At 52.6% G+C, this 22,818-nt stretch overlaps 1 protein-coding gene across 3 annotated transcripts; it reads right to left on the bottom strand.

Annotated features, from left to right (window-relative positions):
* Positions 1 to 6,512: 6,512 nt before the first annotated feature.
* ENO1 (enolase 1) lies at positions 6,513 to 21,108 on the bottom strand. 3 transcript variants are annotated; one of them, XM_047724029.1, is made up of 12 exons: positions 20,986 to 21,108; positions 18,012 to 18,105; positions 15,456 to 15,551; positions 13,994 to 14,052; positions 12,221 to 12,290; positions 11,703 to 11,836; positions 11,147 to 11,369; positions 9,787 to 9,984; positions 9,035 to 9,236; positions 8,440 to 8,548; positions 8,206 to 8,264; positions 6,513 to 6,959 (listed from the first exon to the last, which is right to left on the bottom strand). In XM_047724029.1, the coding sequence occupies exons 2-12, from the start codon at positions 18,094 to 18,096 to the stop codon at positions 6,890 to 6,892; spliced, it is 1,305 nt and encodes a 434-aa protein (XP_047579985.1). In that variant the 5' UTR covers positions 18,097 to 18,105; positions 20,986 to 21,108; the 3' UTR covers positions 6,513 to 6,889. The 3 variants fall into 3 exon arrangements, with proteins under 3 accessions (XP_047579985.1, XP_047579984.1, XP_047579983.1); XM_047724028.1 differs by lacking the exons at positions 13,994 to 14,052; positions 20,986 to 21,108 and adding exons at positions 14,375 to 14,433; positions 20,497 to 20,653; XM_047724027.1 differs by lacking the exon at positions 20,986 to 21,108 and adding an exon at positions 20,497 to 20,653.
* Between the last annotated feature and the right edge of the window lie 1,710 nt (positions 21,109 to 22,818).

Raw genomic sequence — 22,818 nt, 5'->3', positions numbered from 1 at the left:
TGAGCTGAAGGCAGAGGCTTTAACCCACTGAGCCACCCAGGTGCCCCTAGACTAGGTTTTCTTAATTATGGCACCAAAAATACTTACAACTTACATAACTAATAGCATCCAGAATAAATAAAGAGTTCTTACAGCTCAACAACAAAAAGGCAAACCAATTGAAAAATGGGCAAAGGACTGGAATAGGCACGTCTTCAAGAAGACATACAAATTGCTAATAAGCACATGCAAGATGCTCAACATCATTAGCCATCACGCAGATGCAAACCAAAACCACAGTAAGATATAACTTTACACCCCTTAGTGTGCTATAATAAAAAAACCCAGAAAATAACACATATTGGTGTAGATGTGTAAAATTCCCGGTTTTACATTCCCAGTATTGGTGGGAAGGTAAAATAGGGCAGCTGCTGTGAGAAATACTTTGGCAGTTCCTCAAAAAGTTAAACATAGAGTCACCCTATGACCCAGCAGTTCCACTACTAGGAATTGACCCAAGAAAACTGAAAACATAGGCCCGTGCAAACACTTACACATGAATGTAGACAGCAGAACTGTTCAGAATAGACAGATGTCCAAAAGTCCATCTGCTGATGGATGCATTCATTACATTCAAGGTATGTAATACCTTACCCCCAAATTAACTCAAAGGGATCCAAGACCTAAGTAAATACAGGCAACATTTGAGGGTGCACCTCTGGTGTAGGCGGTCATGGCTTCTCCATACAAGGAAACATTATAAAAAGAAGGGAGGTATGGCATATGCCATGATGGGGGTGAACCTTGAAAATGTTACAGGAACTGAAAGGAGCCAGACACAAAGGACCACGTGCTGTATGAGTCCACTTACGTGAGACGTCCGGAATGGGTACAGTGCCGGAGAGGGCCAGTGGTTGAGGGCTCGCCAGGAGCTGTGGGTACACTGGAGAGTGACTGCCGTGGGCACGAGGTTTCTTTTCTGGATGATGAGAGTGCCCTGGAATTAGACGGTGGGGGCAGTTGCAAGACTCTGGGAATAAATAAACCAGAATTGTACATTGTAAACTGGTCAAAATGGGGGCGCCTGGGTGGCTCAGTCGGTTAAGTGTCCGCCTTCGGCTCAGGGTCATGACCCCGGGTCCCGGGCAGGTCCCTCACCAGGGAGCCTGCTTCTCTCCCTCAGCCTGCTGCTCCCCCTGCTTGTGTTCTCTCTCTTTCTCTGTGTCAAATAAATAAATAAATAAATAAATAAATAAATAAAATCTTAAAAAAAAAAAAAAAAAAGAAGTGGGCAAATAACTTGAAAGACATTTCACCAAAGAGTAAGAAATGGCTAATTAGCACATGAGAAAATGCTTGGCATAATTCATGAAGGAAATGCACGAGGCCACAGTGAGATCCCACCTACTGAGATGACTCTAATAAAGAAAATGGGAAAGATGGGGCGCCTGGGTGGCTCAGTGGGTTAAAGTCCCTGCTTTCGGCTCACGTCATGATCTTAGGGTCTTGGGATGGAGCCCTGCATCGGGCTCCCTGCTCAGCAGGAACCTACTTCTCCCTCTCCCTTTGCCTACCTTTCTGCCTACATGTGATCTCTGTGAAATAAATAAATAAATAAATAAATAATACAAATCTTTTAAAAAAAATGGAAAAGAACAAATGTTGATGAGAACATGGAGGAGTGGGAACCTCGTCCATCACTGTGAGATGTAAAATGGTGCAGCTCCCACAGAACATAATGTGCAGGTGCTTTGAAAGACACACAGAGAATTCCCCTATGACCCAGCACCCACCACTCAGTACGTACCCAAAAGAATGAAAGTGGGGACTCAGGGAGCCTTGGGTGGCTCAGATAGTCAGCTCAGGTCATGATCTGCAGATCCTGGGATCGAGTCCCATGTCAGGCTCCCAGCTCAGTGGGGAGTCTGCTTCTCCCTCTCCCGCTGGTGCTCTCTTGGTCTCTATCTCTCACAAATGAATAAATAAAATCCTTAAAAAAAAAAAAAAAAAAGAAAGCCTGGACTCAAACAGATATTTGCACACCCATGTTCCCATGTTCCCAGAAGCTCTGTTTACAACGGTCAAAATGTAGAAACGCCCTGAGTGTCCATCAACAGGTGAATAAACGTGATATATCCATAAAATGGAATATTCTTGTAATATGTAATCACTTTATTTTATTTTTAAAGTTTTTATTTGTTTAAGTAAGCTCTATACCCAACATGGGGCTCGAACTCATGACCCCAAGATCAAGAGTTGCATGGTCCACCAAATAAGCCTGCAGGCCCCACAGCATGGAGTATTATTCAGCCGTAAAAAGGAGCGGAGCACGCTAAATGAAATAAACCGGACCAAAAAAGATAAAAATTATACGGGTCCCCTTAGATGAAATATCTAAAATAGGCAAATTCAAAGAGACGGAAAGTAGAATGGAGGCACGGGGAGTCCTTGCCTGACGAGTAGAGCGCTTTTGTTTGGGACACTGAAAAAGTTCTGGAAATAGGTAATGATGATATCCAATGTTTTAGCTATACTTTTTTTTCTTTTTAAAAAATATTTTATTTATTTGAGAGAGAGCGCACAAGTGAGTATGAGCAGGGGGAGCGGCAGGCAGAGGGAGAGGGAGAAGCAGGCTCCCTGGTGAGGGACCTGCCCTGGACCCCGGGATCATGACCCGAGTCAAAGTCAAGACGCTTTACCGAGGGAGCCACCCAGATGCCCACATGTTTTGGCTGTACTTACCGCCACTGAACTGTACACATGGGAAGGGCTACACACACACACACACACACACACACACACACACACACACACACACACAGAAAGACTAGGGCTTGGTCTTGCACAGCCACTTCTCCAGAACAGGACCAGGGGGTCCTAGAGAAAGGCTGAGGGTCTTGGGAATCTGCTCTGGCTAGACCCAAGGATGTCCCCCTCGCAAAGCAACTGTCATCAGAGTCAGTGTCGGCAGTGGTGGCTGGTGATGCTGGAGGCTTTTAATTGCTCCTGAATTAATGTGCTTACTTCTCACCCCTGGGGCGCCTGGGTTTAATTACTATCTCAGGTCACATATGCAAATGAGGCTGCTATCCTCCTTGGTCCCAGTGGACTGCCGCCCTCACGCTTTGCAGCACGATCGGCAGGAGGAGGCCCGATGCCCCTGGCCAGGCTGGCCTGGTGCTCGGGCTGACGAGCAGAAGTGGGCGAAGGTGGTGCCCGGCCACCCCGTTTCTGGGTCTGGATTGGCTCTTGCTCTCTCAAGGCCCCAGGAGATCAGCTGTCCGTGGCAGAGAAGCCTTGCAGGACCTGAACTCACAGAACCTGTGAGGATAGAGGGTTTCCCCGGAAAAGGAAGAAATGGGGAAGGGATCAGCCTGCAGAAGGGGCTGTGGACCAGGGGATGCAGGTTTGAAAGCCCAGATGAGCCTCGCAGGTATGTGAAGAAGGGAGGCAGGCAGGTGGGACCGCAGCTGCCGTCAGAGGCAGGGCCTGGACTGTCTACGGGCCCCAGCTTGCGGAATTCAGTCCAGGAGCAGGCCTCTGTCACAGCCCCCCGTGCAGCGGCCATCTCCAAGCCCTGGAGGCACTCACCCAAGAGAAAATTTCCAGCACTGGGGGTTTCCTGGGGAAGCTGGCTGCTCATCCCATCTCCCCAAGAACCCGGCATCCTTGCCCTTCTTGCTGGGGCCCTGACCCTGCGACCGGTCAGCACGCACCGGTGCTTCCCAAGCTCAGGTCAGCTGGCGGACGAGAACAGATACCGATGCCCCGGGTCCCACCCGGAGCTTCTGACTGTTCTTCGGGACAACGGGAGGTTTAAAGTCTTCCCACGTGTCTCTACTATCTGGCCAAATTTGGGAACCCAACTGCTTCAAGTTTTCCCTTGATTTTTTTTTTTTGTTCTAGTGTCAGAGTTGCAGGAAGTTGGAAGACAACCACAGATGAGAAATACATGTTTTGTGGAAGAGCGTTTGTAATATGAAGCTTAAAGAAAGAAAAAAAAAAAGAGGGACACCTGGGTCGCTCAGTTAAAGCATCCGACTCTTGACCTCAGCTCAGGTCCTGATCTCAGGGTCGTGAGTTCAAGCCCTGTGATAGGCTCCACGCTGGACGTGGAGCCTGCTTAGAAACTGAAAAAAAGTGGGTGGAGTGGGGAGGGATGGGTGAGCCCGGTGATGGGTATTAAGGATGGCACGTGCCGCACAGAGCACTGGGTGTTATACGTAAACAATGAATCACGGAACACTACATGAAAAACTAACGTTATGTACGGTGACTAACATAACACAATAAAAAAAAAAACAATCTTAAAAAAAAGAAATTAAAAAAGAAAACGCATAAAGCGAGTCAAGAGACTACTAAGTGCTAACAAAGGTGTTTATTACTAAAAAACACTTGAGGTTCTGGTAAACTCATGTGACCCAGAGTCATGTTTCATATCACAGGTTGTCAAAAGGCCCAAAGGTGGTTTTCTGGAAACTAAGAATGTTGCTTGTTCTCCTTGATTGGGCTCCTCGGAAAAGGTCCTCTGGTCTCCAACTCTTCGCAGCTTACACAGAGCTGTCAACAGTGGGCATGTGCTTCCGTTTGGCTGGGTCGGAAATCTTTGTCCCAGGGCCAGTGTTAACGCCCCGGCAGGCTTGACAGGTCCCGTGAATCTGAAAGGGATCCTACCTGCACTTACCCTTTAACCTAAGGGTGATAAATACCTTCATCTGCCACTGTTTTAAACCAGCGTTACTGAGGACATTAACTGCCCTGAAATGTACTAATAGACTAATAACACTGACTTGCTTTCAAGTAGGAATAGACATGGTCGCTCCAGCGAGACTGTCAGCCCCAGTTCAAGGCTTGCTTTCCCCCCAGAATCCATTTTCAGAGAGAAACCAGTCATGAACACCTGGAAAGGATGGCTTTGGCTCAGGAGTCATACCGCATTAGGTGGAAGTAGGACTTCGTTACGGTTATTTGGCGATCAGATATGGTCTGAGATGCCTGTGTAAAGCTGCGGAGTTGACAATGGGTGGTAGCTTTGTGGCCCATCGACCTGACTAGAGTTCTGTTACTCAAATACTAATCTTAGTACCACTGTGAAGCTCTTCCGCAGACAGCTGAAGCCACTAGTCACTTGACTTTAAATTACACTGGATGATCTGGGTATTCAGATACCTCGGCCTCCCTGACTGAAGTGATTGGAAAAGCAGGGCCCAAGGCTCCCTGAGAGACACATTCCACCTGTCACTCAATGCTTCGCTTGTGCCTGCTGTGCCCTGGTCACCTTCCCTTCTGACTCTGGCTCTGTGGACTTTGGATTCTCGCCCAGCCAAGCCCCACATTCTCAGAAGCCGATTCCTGGGATCAGTCTCTAGATCCCTCTTTTCCTATTGGTTTCTGCTTCTTGGGTTAAATCCTGATTCAAGGAACAAGAATGGCCACAAGGGGGCCTCCTAGCCCCCCAGCTGGGTACGAAAACATGACTCCGGACTTGACCAATGTCGTGCTAACAAAGCAGCAGAGCTGACAAACAGCAGACCACTTCTCCAGGCCGGTGGCAAGTGCTATTCTCCGCCCCTTGCTCCTAAACACGGAGCTCACTGCAGAGACGGGGCTTTCTGTGAGGCTCACATATGTGCGCCAAACAGCACAGCGGACTTCCATCACTATATATGCGGCTTTTGAGCACTTGAAGTTAGTGAAAATGAGAAATGGAATTGTATAATCTTAAAGAGGGTTCCCAAGACCCTCTAGACACCTCCCACCTCCCAAGAGCTGGCTTTTAACCTTCCTTTCACTTGCTTCCCCCAGGAACTGAGAAACCACATTCCAGCCCGCCCAGAATGGTTACTGGCACTTGGGCAGGCCTTCCAGTTTGGACAAGGATGGCATCCCGTGACCTAGACGCCACCACCCAGGATCATCTGTATTTGCTCTGCATTTGCGTTTTCTCCCCAGTAAGAGGTCTCAACCTTGAGTCAGGCTCTGCCTCCCCAGACCCCACTTCTGTTGAAAGATCCAACATGGCCCCCTCTCCCTTTGCCTGCACCTGCTCTGCCCAAGGACTATGAAGTGTCCTCAACTACTGGTCCTCTCCCACTCCCCTTTCTGAAAGATTCTATTTAAGTCATCTCTACACCCAACATGGGCTTTAACTTCCAACCCCAAGATGAAGAGCCATGGGCTCGGGGCGCCCAGGTGCTTCAGTGAGTTAGTAAGCATCTGACTCTTGGTTTTAGCTCAGGTCATGATCTCACAGGTCACGGGAAAAAGCCCCACATCCCCCACATCAGGCTTGATGTTCAGTGGGGAGTCTGCCTGAAATCCTCTCCCTGTCGCTGCCCCCCGCCCTGCTCACGTTTTCTCTAAGAAATCTTAACAAACTCATGTGCTCTACAGACTGAGCCAGGCACCACTTATCTCTTTGGGTGATGACGACACAGAGCCTCCTACTTGTAAAGGCCCCGTAGCCCAGCACACATCTGTGAGCACTCAACACAAGCATGGACTCGGACTGGTTCATACACACACGCACAGTGTTCCTACGGGTCACTGAAGCCTTTTTATTCTGCTCACAGAACCACTGGGGATCTCCCCCTGTGGACACCTCGGGATTATCATGTAGACAGGCGTGGCTCCAGACACTGGGTGGGAAGTGAGGTGAGAAAACAATGATTGGGGCCAACCTCACGACTACAGAGCTAGGGTTTCCAGCAGGGCTCCAGAAGGTCGAGTCAGGCTTCCGCAGCAGTTCTAAGGAAGCAGCAAGAACAACACAGGGAGGGGTGCGGGCGGTGAACTAGCAGAGGCTCCAGCCAGTCTTGGCCGGGGGCCGCGAGCTGACCCGGGGGCAGGGGGCGCAGAGGTCTAATGAGCCGACTCAGGACCACAGGACCTGGGGTGCGCTGCCTGGAGCTTACTTGGCGAGGGGGTTTCGGAAGCTTCTGCCGGCGAACTTAGCCTTGCTACCCAGTTCCTCTTCAATTCTTGGGAAGCAGAAGGGGGGTGGGGGGGTGGGGGGAGAAGAGAGATCAAACGTCCATTCCCAAGGCCCCGCAGAGACACAGGCTCAGCCTCCCCACAGTGTGGCTGCTCAGAGCCGGCAGAAGAGGGAGCAGCCGGCTCTCCCTGGCCCCCCAGCTCCCCAGCAAGTGGGCCATCTGCTGCTCCTTCTCCTTCCCTGTCTTCCCCCACCCCAGGACAAACTAGAAGAAAGGTCAGGGCTGCTATTTCTTGGAATGTAACACACGGCCAACCCAGTTTTGGGGGAGCTCGTTCATGAAGCAACTGCACCCTGGCGCCCCACCCAGTGGGGAGCTGGACCGGACACACGGGCAGGAAGCATGTGTGTCACTGAATGACTGAACGCCCGGCGTGCTCATGGTGCAGTGGTGGGGCTAACAGGTAACGTCTCTACACATTTCTCTGAAACAGACTGAGGTACTCATAGCAGAAACCGTAAGGCTAAAACGTGCTTAAAACTCTCCAGTAAAGGAGGAAGCAGCGCAGGTGTCCACAGAAAAGCCCCGCAGGAAGGCTGGCGGCTGCAGTACATGGGTGATGGGTAGGGGACATCCCACTAGTCTCGGTGGAAGCAAAGAGTAACATGGGACAGACTCATCAGTCCTGCAGAACTGGAAAAAGGAACAAAAAAGAGGCAACTTTCCAAGTTCAGGAGCTTCCCAAGGATGCATTATGATAAAAAGGGGGCAGAATGGGATGCTTGGGATGCCTGGATGGCTTAGTCGATTAAGCATCTGCTCGTAGCTCTAAGAATTCTAGGACTGGTGCACCTGGGTGACTCAGTAGGTTAAGCCTCTGCCTTCAGCTCAGGTCATGATCCCAGGATCCTGGGATCCAGCCCCGCACTGGGTTCTCTACTCAGTGGGGAGCCTGCCTCTCTGCCTACTTGTGATCTCTGTCAAAAAAATATATAAAATCTTAAAAAAAAAAAAAAAAAAAAAAATTCTAGGATTAAATTATCTAAAGGGGAACCTGTTCCCTCGTCCACCAGGAGATGGCAGCACAGTCTGGCTCAGGCTCCAGCTTCCTGGCCATGGGCAAGGTGCCTTAAGTTCTCCGCCCAGCTCGCACCGACCTCACAATGCTCAGGCCAGTCCCCCACATCCCCGCTGCGGGCCCACCCCCACATCTGCACATACGCCCCAGAGCCAGGAGCTCCCTGTGTAAGGCAGGGGCCCCCACCCCACTGCAGGAAGGGTTCCTTTTTACCTGAGGATCTGGTTGTACTTGGCCAAGCGCTCAGATCGGCAAGGTGCCCCCGTCTTGATCTAGAACAGGAAAAGAAAGGTCAGTTACACTTGTTGTAGACGTTCAATTTTCAAGAGCATTTTGGGCAGGAAGGAGGGGATGAAGGAGCACCCAGGACCCCATCTATGCCCCAACCTCCCAGTACCACTTCCAGGAAGCTGAGGTCAAAGAACACGGAGTCAAGCGGCTCTTTACCTGCCCAGTACAAAGTCCCACCACCAGGTCAGCGATGAAGGTATCCTCGGTCTCCCCAGAGCGATGTGACACCATGACGCCCCAGCCGTTGGACTGGGCCAGTTTGCACCTAGACGTCAGGAAACCACCCAGATGCCTGTGACAATGGGACTCCATTCCTGGGCACAGCAGCCCCATCGAGCCCTCCTGATGCCCAGCCTCATCACCCCTGGTAGGAGACCAGAAGAGCAGCCAGAGCCAGAAGCCACCACTAAGCTCTCAACTCCTGGGGACAACACTCCTTACATTCCTCTCCACTCACAGAGCCCTGAGGACCTTCTTAGCCTCTACGTCACATTTAAAAATCTGGGTTCAGCCCCCTTGAGGGGAGAGGCTTGTCTCCCCCAACAGCGCCCATGACTGACCAACCTGATCATGCAGTGTCAGGACTGGGCCACAGTTGCCCGACACCCCAGGCCCCTTCCCTTGGTGCCACTGCTTAGAGGCCACCAGAAGTTTAAGCTTGAACGACAGGCCCTCCACCCCTCAGCAGACAGCAGCTCTGGCTGAGGGTCAGCCCCTTGCTCTGGGACAGCCGACCCCCCAGTGCACTTACGCCTGGAGAGACTCAGTCACGGAGCCGATCTGGTTCACCTTCAGCAGGAGGCAGTTGCACGATTTCTCGCTCACGGCCTTGGAAATCCGCTTCGGGTTGGTCACAGTGAGATCGTCCCCCACCACCTGGATGCCGGCGCTGGCAGTGAACTTCTGCCAAGCCTCCCAGTCATCCTGGTCAAACGGGTCTTCGATGGACACCACTGGGAAAGGAGAGAGCCACGTCTGGTCATCGAGCCCCCTACCCCACAGCCCCGCACCCCCCAGCAACCCCAACTTCCTCGCCCCGTCTCTCCCCGTGCCCCCACCAGGACAGGACCAGCCCTGGAAACACTCTGCCTACCCACCGGTATCACCTGCAACCCGGCCGCTACAGGTGCCGAGGGGGACACGGCCGTGTCCGGTGCGGCCCGCGGCCGAGCCAGCGAGGGCAGCAACAGCCACCGGCTCGGGAGGCTGAGAGCGGGCTTGTCTCGGCCCTACCCCGGCACCTGCTCTAAGCCCGTGTTCCATGCGGGCACCTGGGAGGCTCCCCGCCGGTTCTCGCTCCAGCACGAGCCGCGTGCCCTCAGGTCAATTTCTGACCCACTCTGTGCCTCAGCCCCCACCCCCACTCGGGCCAGTATCGAACAGTCTCTACCCCTGTGTGCATTATCTCCGCCCCAGCGTGCCGGAGCCAGCGCTGCCCTCGGCCCAGGGGCTTGCTGGGACAATGACGGAACAGCCTTCGGCAGACGGCCAGCGGGAACTCACCCGGGTAATCCTTGATGAAGGACTTGTACAGGTTGGCCAGCTCGTCGGGCGTGATGTACCTGCTGGGGTCATCGGGGGACTTGAAGTCCAGGTCATACTTGCCCGACCGGAAGAACTCCGAGGCCGCTACGTCCATGCCGATGACCACCTTGTCGGTGTAGCCGGCTTTCCCGATGGCGTTCTTCAGCAGCTCCAGAGCTGGAAGGGGGGGTGGCGACAAGGTTGGAACCAGGCAGGGGGTGAGAAAAAGGCCCTCCAAGAGCTGCCCAACGGGAACCCTCATAGGAAGACCGAGAGGGGCCCTGGCCCCAACCATCGCTTCCAGCATTCCACTGCTTTTTCCTGCCTTGAAGCAAGAAACCGCTGGTCAGGGCCCCCAGCAGCCAACCCAGTGGGAAATTCAGTCTCGACTCTCAGAGGCTTTGTCACTGACGAATGCTCCCCGATTTAGCACCTAGGACAGCAGTGCAGGCCGAGACAGTTAACAGTGACCAGCTGAGTCAGCTGTCCTGGATAAGCTGAGCTGGGATCTGAGAGCAAGCCCGGGGCACCTCGAGCCCAGGAGGGCAGGGTAAGGGCGAGGCCCTGCCTACCGGGCCCGCTGTTGCCAGCCCAGGTGCAGGGTCCACCTCACTTGGCAGTGCTGCCCATACAGGAAGGGACAGACACTTGGGGCCTGTTCCACCCTGAAAGGGTCATTTTTCTGTAGGTCAAAAATGGGGAAGCATCAGCATTTTGTACGACTGACCCGAAGAGCAGGACGGACATTTTTTCTTTCACTATTTGCCCTGAAGGCAACAAAACTGTGGATGAACTCTCCTTCCCTTCTACAACAAAAACCTCAGCCAAGAGTCCTTGTCCGGATTCTGTCTGACTGAACTCTTCCATTTAACCCTATGTCTGAGGACTCCAAGCAAGACAGCTCCGTGTAAGCATTCCTGTGGAGGAATGAGCTGGGGGGTGCCGGTCGCAGGCCAGACAGACACATCTCCTAACACAGAGCAGACTTCATGGAGGTGATGTAAGAACAACAAGGACACGGGGCACCCGGGTGGCTCAGTCACTGCGGCATCTGACTTTGGCTCAGGTCACACGATCCTGGAGGTCCTGGGATGGAGCCCAGAGTCAGGCTCCCTGCTCCATGGAAGTCTACTTGGCCTCCCCTCTCTAGCCCTCCCTACCCAGCTCAGGCTCTTCATCTCTTTCAAATAAATCCATAAAAATCTTAAATTATGTGTTAGCTTGCACAGCCCTCCTCAGAACTCGATGTGCAGGGACCTGGTGAGTGTGGGGTACAGCACAGCAGCTGAGAGGGCCGGGCTGCAGAACATGGGACCCACCCCCACCACCCAGCCTTTACCTTCTTTGTTCTCCAGGATGTTAGGCGCAAACCCGCCTTCATCCCCCACGTTGGTGGCGTCCTTTCCGTATTTCTCCTTGATGACATTCTTCAGGTTGTGGTAGACCTCGGCCCCGATGCGCATGGCCTCCTGGAAGCTGGCCGCGCCCACGGGCAGGATCATGAACTCCTGCATGGCCAGCTTGTTGCCGGCGTGAGAGCCACCGTTGATGACATTGAAAGCCTGGGGAGAGACAGAGACAAACAAGGCCATTTGGCCCCCGAGAGTCCCACCCAGCAGGCCACATGCAGCTCTGGAATGCTTGCCGGGTCCCCCTCGGGAAGGGAAGCATCACCACTGAGGATGGGCCACCTCAGTGCACATACGACCCAAGGAGTTTCATCCCCTCATCAACAGTAGGAGACATGGGGTACCAGGAGGTCGAGAACCCTGCTTGGGCACTTCTAGCCAAGTGGCAGGGGTCCGCGGCTGGGATAGTCGCAGGTGGAGGAGACGAAGAGAAGCGGGGTCTCAGGTGCCCACAACTCCTCACTCGGGAGGCTCCAAGCCACTCACCGGAACCGGCAGGATGACTTCGGCATTGCCCGCCAAGTCGGCAATGTGGCGGTACAGGGGCACCCCCTTCTCGACGGCCCCCGCCTTGCAGACAGCCAGGGACACCCCCAGAATGGCGTTCGCACCAAATTTAGCTGCAACAGAACAGTCAGATGGAGGGATTTCCCAATCACGGCCTCCTGGCCTGCACCAGAGCACCTTCCTGTCCTGATGGCACCTGCTCCCCATGTTCTACCCAGAAACGCTCCATGGGGACTGATCTGCTTTCTCCGGCTACGGGAAAGTCCTTCTTCGGTCTACAGAACTCTGGCAAATCCCACAGACCGCGTGACTTATTCTAAAGCACAGGCCTCTTTTGGGTAACCCTACGCAAATGCTGCTGTCGCAGGCTATTGCTCCTGAGGTTTAAAAACGTGATTTATTCGGGGCGGCGGTGGGGGGGGGGGGGGGGTCAGGGGCCCTGAAAACCGAGGGCCAGGTGTCCACGAGGCCAGCACGTGCCGCCCCCAGCAACTCACACTTGTTTTCTGTTCCGTCCATCTCAATCATCAGCCTGTCGATCTTCTCCTGCTCCACGACACTCACTTTCTGCGGGGAGGAGAGAGGGTCAGTCTCTTGGGGTATGGGGCGTGCAGTCACTCTCCCCATAGGACCTTTGGGCTCCCGTGAGGGGACCCAGGTTTAACTCTGAACCTGTGAAGTCCGAATCACTTGTCTGGCAGGCCCAAAAAAGGGGCGCGGGGGAGGAATTGAGAGAAACGGGAGACGCGACACTGCGCTTCCTTCCTCTCCCATGATGGGGCATTCCTCCGAGCTCCAGGGAGCCGACCATGAAATGCAGAAGGTCCGATCCTGGTGTCACAGAGGGAGTCCTCCCCGGGGGTCCAAAGCACATCACACGTAGGACAGAACTGCTGGGTACATGCTAACAGAGGCAGTGCTACACCGCAGTGTGATTCGGGGGGACGATAAAGTAAACAACTGCATTTGTGCAAACGAGCCGTGTTCCTCAAAGGTTATGTGACACAGCCACCGGCCCCGGCTATTCTCAGTGACGGCACCCCTCGTCACCTCACAGCAGACAGGATTCTGGCATATAGCCCAGAATCTGAGCAAAATGCTTGACGACTGCTCGAAAGGTGTTATTTCTGGTCAAGTAATGAAGTTTAAGCCAGCTGGGCTCCATCATGGGCATGGTACCTACAAACCAAGTAAAACCCCTCACCCCCCAAAAACGGGGGTCTTAAAAACTGGCTCTAAAGAATTCACTGAAAGTCAGCATTACTTTAAAACCTTCACATCTGATTGTAACAATGTATTACTTTATTTGTAACATTCTATGTATAAAGACTAAAAAAAAGGAAAAGAAAACCCTGCAGAAGCCCACCATGCCCCATTAATAATTTGACACCTTTAGCTTTTTTGACAAAGTGCGTTTGGCCAAAGTGAGCCATCACCCGAGCATGATGGCTTGAGGCAAACCTTCTCATGAGTTTGACTGAAGAGTTTCTCCCCCAAGGGAAGAAAAATGTTCAGGAAAGCCCGGCTCACTGCGTTAGTCATGCCAGGTAAGGGCACCGAGGCACAGAGTACAGGGTGCGGGGAGGGGCCCAGGAGGCCCAGGTTCACAGCACTTGAGCCCACAGAGCAGCAACGAGAAACCGTCTGGGACCAATTACTGAAGGTGAGCACACCAGGGAGAGACCACAGAGGCACCCACCTGCTGCTGGTGTATAGGAGGAATTCGGGGGGGTTGGGGGCCCACACCTAAACACAGATGGGAGGCTGGGGCTTTGGGCCGTCTGGTCCCCCTCCCCACTTCACCTACAGCAGCTCAACTTTTCTCTAAGCTTACTCTCCCGGTAAAGATTTTATTAAAAAAAAAAAAAAAAAAAAAAAAAAAAAAAAGAGAGAGAGAGAAGTCGTCAGTAGAAATATAGTAAATAATTCCACAGTTCATGAAAAATAGTTGGGTCACCGTGGATACCATGCTCAACGCCCAAGAGCTGCTTTTAAAATTTGGATCTGAACATCCCCAAGGTCAAGAGAGTTGGAGGGGAAAATCAAGGCCATGAGACAGTCTCCCGTGGCTCTGTTCCAATTGCATTCACTGTTAGATGTGGACACACAGGTAGGGGGTGGATTAGAAAGGGAAGATCATTCTCAGGCGACAGGGAATCCGATGGCTTCTTTAGCTCTCAGAATAAGCTCTTCCATAATCAGGAAAGCCCACTGGCCTGGGAGACGCTCCGAAGGCATTAATACATTAGTTATTGGGAGGCAGGTCCTACCTTGCTAATCAGGGCAGGTGCAATAGTTTTATTGATGTGCTCAACAGCCTTTGAGACACCTGGAAGGAACAATCATATCAAATTACCGACATTAACGAAAAACAGGCTTGAGCAGCGTTGAGCGAACCACCAATGTTGTTAACCCAAATATCCAGAAGCCCGCCCAAAAGATCTTAAAATGGGACCGCTTCCAAATCCCCATTTCTCTGTCCCCCCAAAATCGGGGTACTTTCTGGCCCAGTCTGAGTGCTCTTACCTAGGACCCCCAAGGATTAGAGCCACACACAGAGCAACCATCTCAGAACGTCTGAAGGGGCGTTAGTTGGCAAGACCATGCACTGGGGACACCAGCCATAAAACTACATATGTCCAATGTATTACCTGTGTGCACAAGGCTGGTGCCAGGAACTCATTAATATACTTAACGGGTCTGGAGACACCTGACCAGTAGAGATTGACGGAGAAGGAAAAAAAGACAGACTCAGAAGAGAACAGGCTGTGAAGGACAGGAGTGAGAGAGAGAGAGAGACAGGAAGGCAGGAGAGTCGTGGGACCAGAAGTTCACCCTCCTGACAGTCCAGGGGAGACACAACCCAGCTTTTAGACCAGTACCCACCCGGGGCCATGGGCAGGGGGAACCCAGGGGAAATGGCCTTCCTGCGGCACGATCTCCAGATCGCTAGCCCTGGGCTTCCCCAGCTCACTTCATCACTGCCCCTCACCTGCAGTCTTTCTAGACTTTTCCCCTATCATCGCCCTCCTCTGAAAATGTAATACGGGAGATACACTGTCCATCCATACTAGCCTTTTGGAGGGCCATAAATCATGCTAAAATCAGAGGATATTTTTGCCTCCCCCAAGAACCAATTTCCACCCCTGGGTCGATACTTTCCCTGCTGAGAAAGCATGGTCTGGCCCCATCTGCTTTTCTGTAATTTGGCCACCTAGATTCTGTCCAGAGAGGCGAGCATTGCAAAACCAGTAACAAGTCCATGTGCACAGTGCCCAGCAGAGGCTGGCCTGTCCAGACTGGTGTTTCTGTGAATTCATCACCAGAAAGTTCGAACTAGCGGGAATGATCTGTCGGTGAGCCACAGGCTAGAACTTTCAGATACTCCCGAGAAGATGCCCTGAGAGACTGGGAGCATGGCAGGGCTCCTCAATTAGTATTAGTTAACACTCTCCTTACCCTGAGGTTCCCTGGCCTACCCAGGAGTTTTCTAGATGGGAGAGAAACCACGAGAAGCATGGTTAAAATGCGTGCCCCCGAGATTATGGGTTTAGGAAGGCTGGACAGGATAGGGCCAACTCTCTCAGCTGTCCCGAGTACGTGCTCAGCTTTGACGCCATAGGCTGAATGAGGTGTTGCCCTTGAACGCAAGGCACGTGGACAGTGGGCCGCAGGCCTGCAAGGGGCACGCAGCCACGCTCCATAGGGACGGGCCGGGGGTCCGACTCTTACCTTTCCCCATGTAACGGGTCTTGTCATTGTCCCGGAGCTCGAGGGCCTCGTAGATACCAGTGGACGCACCACTGGGCACAGCAGCTCTGAAGAGACCTGGATGTTGAGGGCGGGCGGGGAGAAGAGTTGCGACTGAGAAACACAGTTCAGCCCTTGCCCGACTCCTGCCCCCCAGCAGAGGACATCTCTTAGGAAACGCTGCCACTTCCTTCCACCAACTGGAGATTCAGATAGTCCGTTTCCCCTGCCTTTCACACTGGTACCAGTCCCTAGCGCTGACCATAAGGCGAACTCGTGGGATTTGTCTAGTTTAGAGATAGAGTTTTCATGCAGAGCTTCCCAAACACTAATGCACACGCAGATCACCGGGCGATCTTGGGGTGAACCTAAGACGCAGGTTCTGAAACGGGAGGTTGAAGACTGCATCTGCACCTCCAGCGAGCTTCCGGCTGGGGCCCTGCAGCTGGCCTGGCGCCCACCCCCAGCAGCACCGCCCAATGGAAGGACGATGCAAGCAATCTAAGAGATTTAAGATTTCCCAGTAGCTAAGCTGAAGTAAGGGAAACTCATTTAATATGCTGTTGAACCAAATACATCCAAGAGACTATCATTTCAGATATGTCATTAATGACACATTATGAGCTTCAGAAAAGAACACAGATAAAGTATGAACGTAGTAACACTAGAACACGAGGAAGCACTGCCCTATGCAGCCTTGCGGACACAGAATCCAGACATCGGGCCAGACCTGTATCCTGGGCATAAACGTGGCTAATCTTGGCCTCCAAGGTCAGTGTCAGGAAAGGTACTGCATGATCTGGTTACAAGGGCAGACGGGCTCAGGGAGCAGGAAATGAAGGCAGCCTCCAGACTACTTGAAACTGTAAGGCATTTCCCGTCTGAGGCAGGAGAAGGCACATGAACAAAGAGGGAAAAAAACCACCAGAGATGTAAATCAAACGATCAGTTACTACGCCTGTGCATGCGCAGCCGGGCGCAGGGTGTCTGGACACAGGCGCTGACTCGCTCTGTCCCCATCAGGCACCGACGGGGTGAGGAAGTTAGGAAAGCCAGTGCCCCCAATGGAATTATGGACTCTGGGTGATGACGCATCAGGGCAGGTCTGCCGAGAACAAACGTCCCACTCTGGTGGCGAGGCTGTGCCTGTGTGGGGAGGGGGCGATGTGTGCTCTCTGTCCCTTCTGTTCAATTCTGCTGTGAGCCTAAAACTGCTCTAAGAAGTAAATTGGGGGAAAAAAAAAAAGTGATGAGAAGCTCTGAACAGATCCTCGATTTCCTGTTTTTGAAAAGCACCAAGAGAAACATGACAGAGTTCCATTCCTTTATATTTCCAAAAAATATTAACTTTGATAATTTTAAAGCATTTCAAGGGAAATGCCCCCTTCCCAACAATCTTAATCTTGAGTCTTTTTTCCACCATTGGTTAAGGTCCATTACTTGCCAGATGGAAAGTTCCACCCTCTGACTAAGCAAGCCAATCTCGTAAGAAAGGGAATTCCCAGCATCCTCTGAGAACGCACGGTCCTGGCCACCAAGCACATGTTCGAAGCCACCCTGCTCCCAGGGCACCCGCCAGAGTGAGTAAGCCTGGGCAGAACGCAGCAGGCTTCGCTCAGTGATGCCTGGACTCGAGGGACCTTCTTTTCCTGGGCAAGGGGGGAGGAGAGGACCGGAAGGGAAGGGCTGCACTTTCCACAGTGACTCAGCTCTGACTGGCAGGTCTGTGTGCTCAGCACCAGCGTTAATTCTGCCTGAAGCTTCTTTTCCTACCTCACCAACCAGGTCCATTTAGACAACAGCTGAGATGTTGCTGGAGGTTAACACAAGGGAGAGCTTTTCAGAGTCCCCATTTTATTTACTTACTTTTTTGTTTCACATGGGCCAACCCCCACCCAGGGGACTTAGAGCCATGGAGAAAACAAGGGCCTCTGGCGTCCCAACACCTACATATAATAAGAACTGTTTTCAATCCTTGGTTTAGTAACAACTTTTAGGGGCGCCTGGGGTTGCTCAGTCGTTAAGCATCTGCCTTTGGCTCAGGTCATGATCCCAGGATCCTGGGATGGAGCCCTGCATCGACTCCCTCTCTCGCTGTCAAGTAAATAGAATCTTGGGGGGGAAAAAAAAAGACTTCTGCAGACAAAAATGAGAATGCTTTGCATCTCCCTGCACTCGCCTCCCTTTTCCTTTTCAAGAGACAAATCTCCATCCCGCCACACCAGATCTGCTTGTTCGCTCAGAGCAAGCTGTGAAGCCAACTAGTGATGGGCCATTTTAGGGACGAGGGGTCACCTTACTTCCTGACCTCACTGACCTGAGAGCCAAGTAGTCTTGTTTGAAATACCAAAGAGCAGCAGAACAAGGACCCCATGCCTGGCAGCCCTCCCCACCTCCTCCCGGTCAGGAACCACAATCTACCAGCACGTGCACATCAGAAGGAAAGGCTTTTACAACAGACCTTTCCTGGCCCAAAGCTCTATCGTTTTAAAAGGATGGGGTGAGGTAGAGGAGGTACAGAAACAAAGGTGCACGTACCTTTGGAAGTGTAGAGGTCGACCTCCACGGTGGGATTCCCACGAGAGTCGAAGATCTCTCTGGCATGGATCTTGAGAATAGACATGGTGACTTTCTGTGGGGAAACACAGTTCATATCTCCCATCAATCATAATGCAGCCTTGGATCATTCATTCAAAGAATCACTTCTGAGGATTCCTGGACTAGAAAGAATTTACACCAGATACACATGGAATGCAAGAAAGCTGCCAAGAGTCGGGAAAGCCTGCTGGGCCCGGCTCTGCAAGGCCTCAAATCCCACTAGTCCAGTGCCCATCCTGTCAAGTAAAGAAAGACCGGTCATGTGCGCCTGGGAGAACCAAAAACAACTGGAAAGATTAATGTGCTGTTGGCGTGCAGAATCTGGAACTGAGGGAGTCTGAAGTGGGTTATTGTCAATAGTTCCCAACGAGGGTTGGCATGAGAATAGAAAAGGACCAAGGGGACATGAAGGTCACAAGCAAACTCATCCAGGATAAAAACTCCCAAGATGATCCAAGGAGGAAAATCTGGTTTGAAGTGGAATGGCGAATTCATAGCTGGGACATGGTTTGTACACTGTGGTCTCTGCTACTGCCAATTTCTGGGCCTTTCACATTCCACAGTACTTGGATCTTTAGCAAGACAGAACACACCAAAAATAACATCTCATTAGTATTTCAAATGGGCATTTTACCCATTCAAAAAAAGACTGAATTATGAAACATCATTATTTGAAACTACAATAAAGATTCTATCCTTGAATGCTAAGACACTCTAAGGTTAGAGACATTCTTTGAAAGACCCTCAAAAAAAAGGGGGGGGATTTGCAGCTACAAAGAACAAATACCAGGTTCTCAAAGAAAGCCCTTTCTCATCGCCCCTCCCCCACAGCGGCTACTAAGGAAGAAGTAATACATCTTGTAAGACTGAAAGTGGCCCGGCGGAATTGGTTTAGTGCTCAGAGCCGTTATCTAGCTGGGCTCCTCTCCAGTATCTTGTCTGGAATGTTCTGAGGCAGCAAATAGCATCTTTCTTTTCTGTAAATTTCAAAATTAGACAGTGAAGTCACTTCCGAGGCTTTGCAGTCTATGTAACAATGGACTTTTACTCATTACCCAATAAAACAGTATCTAGTTTTTATTTTCTATCCTACAAAAAGGCAAATTTGTTTAAATGTATTTAGTTTTAAGATTTTAGTTAACTTGAGTTTTGACAAATTATATACCTGTGTATGATTGCCACCACCCCAAAAAGTCCCCTTCAGGCCCTTTGCAATCTCCCCCCATCCCCAGGCCACCAATGACTGACTTTATAAATTTTAGATATACTTTTATTTTCATTTTTAAAGATTTTATTTATTTATTGGACAGAAAGGGAGGGAGACACACACAGCAAGAGAGAACACAAGCATGGGGAGTGGGAGAGGGAAAGCAGGCTTCCGGCCCAGCAGGGAGCCCCACGTGGGGCTCAATCTCAGGACCCTGAGATCATGACTTGAGCCCAAGTCAGATGTTTAAGGACTGAGCCCCCCAGGCCCCCTAGATGCACTTTCAAGCACATCTTCACTACATTATGCCCTCATCCTACCCTCAGATGCCGTTTTTTAATTTCAGTGATATTGAGACAAAGTGCTTTCAGGGTGTGAAAACAAAATTGAACTTATCTTTAAATTGGCCAAAAAACTATTCCTAAGTCATTAAGGTTCAGTAAGCAAGGCCGGCAAGGAGGGCTGGCCTGACCAGGAGTGTTCACCGCTTATCTGCCTGGACTGAACCCCGGACCAGGGGCGGCACCTGTGGACCGGGCAGTCGGGGCCTAGAGTGTCCCCCGCCGCATCCCCCAACCGGCACACCGCGCAAAGGGAAGACCCCATTGCACGACAGACAACGAACAGGAAGTTTTCTTAAAATACGTCCTTTTAATGTCAGTTCGGGGGCCGACTGCCGATGGCCAGGCCGGGGAGCCGGAGCAGCTCCTGCCTGACCTGGGCGAGGTCGCGGGTACGGCTTTCCTAGTAGGAAAGGCTCGGCCGCAGTCTCAAGAACAAGCACCCTCTGCAGTTCCATTCATCAGTCCCTGCCCATTCGGTCACCAGCCGCCCGACCGGAGGCCGAGGGCCACCAGCGGGGCGCAGGGGCTGGTGGTGGGGGGAAGGGATCGCGGCTTCTGGGCATCTCTCCCGTCCCTGCCCCTCCTCCATTTTAGGGAAGGCCTAGCTCTAGCGAGCACCCGGGGTGCGGCCCGTATCTCCCCAAGGCCTTGCACCCTCCGCGCCCGCTGCACGGAAGGCCCGCGCGTCCCGCTCCCGACCTCCCAGCAGCGGGGCGGCCCCGCTAAGTGCGTAATCCCGGGCTAATCGCTCCTGCCCCTCCGGCGGAGCACGGCTCGCACGTGCCGACCCGCCCCTTCCACGTCCCCGTCCCCGCCAAGGGCAGGGCCCCGCAGGCCTGGGCAGCGGCCCGGCCTGCTTTCCCCGGGTCCCTACCTGGCCGCCGGATAGCGCTGCCCGGGAAAGAAGCAGAAGATGCTGCAAGCACCGAGGACGAGCGTTAAGACGGAAGGTCTGGCCGCTCCGAAGACTGTAAGCTCGTCTCCCGGCCGCCTGCCCCGACTTCCTGCCCAGCTCCCTGAGAGCCCGCCCACCTCCCGCCCCTCCGCCCCGCCTCCGGAGCGCCGCCTCGCCATTGGCCCGGCGCGCCGTCACTCGGGCCCGCACCTCCCGGGAAGGGGTGGGACTGCGGCGGTCCCCGCGGTCGGGAGGGGGGAGCGGCGACCCGGGGACGCGGAAAGGAGCGGGGGTGGGGAGTCCCGACTACTCCGCGGCTCTGTGGGGGTGGGGGCGAGTCCCTGCCCCGACGCCCTCTGTTCCCGCCCCCCGCCGGGACCCCAGGCCGAGCCGGGTCTGTGGCGCCGGGGCCCCGGGGAGGGGCGGAGTGGCGCGGCCGGCATGAGGGTTCGGGGCTCCGTCACGTACTCCGAGTCCCGCACGCACGCGGCGTCGCTCCGGCGCCTCACGTCCAGCCCACGACCTTGGCGACGACCTTCGCGGCCCGCCCCTCTCGGCCTGCCCCGCCCCTCAGTGCGGCGCGGAAGACCCCTTCGGCCTCGAAACGCTGGCGGCCGCGCGCCTCGATAGCGCTCCCGGGCCGGGGCTGCAGCGGGGCCGCGGGTCGGGGGCCACGTGCGCCCGTCCGCGCCTGCGCGCTCCGCTCCTGGACGCTCCGCCCGCCCGCCTGCCAGCGTGACCAGGTCTTTTTGTCCTTGTGCATCGGCCAGACAATGGGTATCGGGCCCAGGTGGCAGAAAAGGAAGTTCACTTTCCTTCAATTAGAGCTGATGCTTTTTGAGCGCTTCCTACGTGCCAGGCACTTCTTCACGTGCATCCCCATTGCTAATGTGGCCTCTAGCTCTTGCTAATGTTGCACGTGGAAAGCATCTATACACGTCATGATTGGGACTGGAATTTCACACAGACCTGGGTATTTAAAATCAGGTAGTATTCCACGGTAGTCTGGCAAATGAAAACAGGAAAGGGTGGGTGCGGAGATTTCACCTTGCTGATCCAAGAAAGAGCTGCTACCCCCTTTAAAATCAGTTTTGTAGCTCAATCCCCCTTGGAAGGAAGGGCTTTCTGTTATCATCGCTACTTTTGTATTTGCCAGGATTCACCTTGGTCTGTAAATCTGAGAGCTAAAGTAATGTCATGTGTCTCCCTATTTTCTGCATCGCCTTGCAGAGAGAGATTCAAATATGCATTGGAATTTAATTCTTATTTCTCCTGATCAGCTGCAAAACTGCTTTTCTTGCTTCACTCCTAACATATTTATCCCCTGAGCTACTGGGTTAGGTTTCCAAGGCACTGGGTAAAGGTGAGGGCCAATCAAGTCCACAGAATTTTGTTTCCTATTGGCTAAGAAGCAAGAACTTTCCGATTAAAGCAACAAGGAAGTTGTAAAATGTTTCCTAAAGAATTATGTGAGTTTTGCAAGCAGAGTTTGTGATACTGCCAGCCATACACTGGTGTTGCAGACTGCTTAAAAACCAAGATCCCAGCCGCATGACTCAGCAGCTAAATCAGCTTCTAAGCTTTGTAACTCTGAGGAAATCAGACACTTACAGATCCTGTTCAGAGCAATTCTAGGGTGTGGCCCTCTAAGGGCTCCCAAACAATCTCTTTTCCATTAACATGGTTAGGGAGATAAAGAAGAAAGACAGGGCTCCCTGGCCAGACCCGGTGAATCTAGCAGGAAATCAAATGCAGAACCTGGTCTCAGCTGTTGTTGCAACATTCTTGGAAGCCACAGCATAGTGACCCGAGCCAGCACTTCGACCTCAAGTTGTAGCTCAGATGTTAATGATTCGTAGAGATGCTCTCAAATCTTTCCCCAAATCCACAGCCTGCCAAATGCCCTCCCGGTCTTCACAGCTCCTGAGGTGGTGTTAGCAGCCACAGAGCTCACGTTTGTCTGCTGCCCAGTGCAGGGGAGTTTACCTCGTTACAGGGATTTAGTTCGTTATCACCAGGATGCTTGGGGAGCAATTTTTGCAGTGGCATATCCAAAGCCCTCACCTTCCTGGTGGGCAGGGAGGGATATGAGTGTCCAGTGCTGTTTCAGGAGACCATGCACATGTAGCTCCTGGAAGACATTTGCTGACACCAGGATTGAGGGAAGGTGAACCACAGCAGCCTATGACCTACCTGGGTTACTGATTCTATCTGTGGCCCATATATGCACTCTGGTTGGAAACTGCTGGCCGGCTGAAAAAGGGACATAGCTCTTTGAGAAGGCGAGTCTCTAACCAGATA

The sequence above is a fragment of the Lutra lutra genome, chromosome 4 (assembly GCF_902655055.1).
Source record: "Lutra lutra chromosome 4, mLutLut1.2, whole genome shotgun sequence".
Classification (NCBI taxonomy): Eukaryota; Metazoa; Chordata; class Mammalia; order Carnivora; family Mustelidae; genus Lutra; species Lutra lutra.
This window is presented reverse-complemented; position numbering and strand designations above follow the sequence as displayed.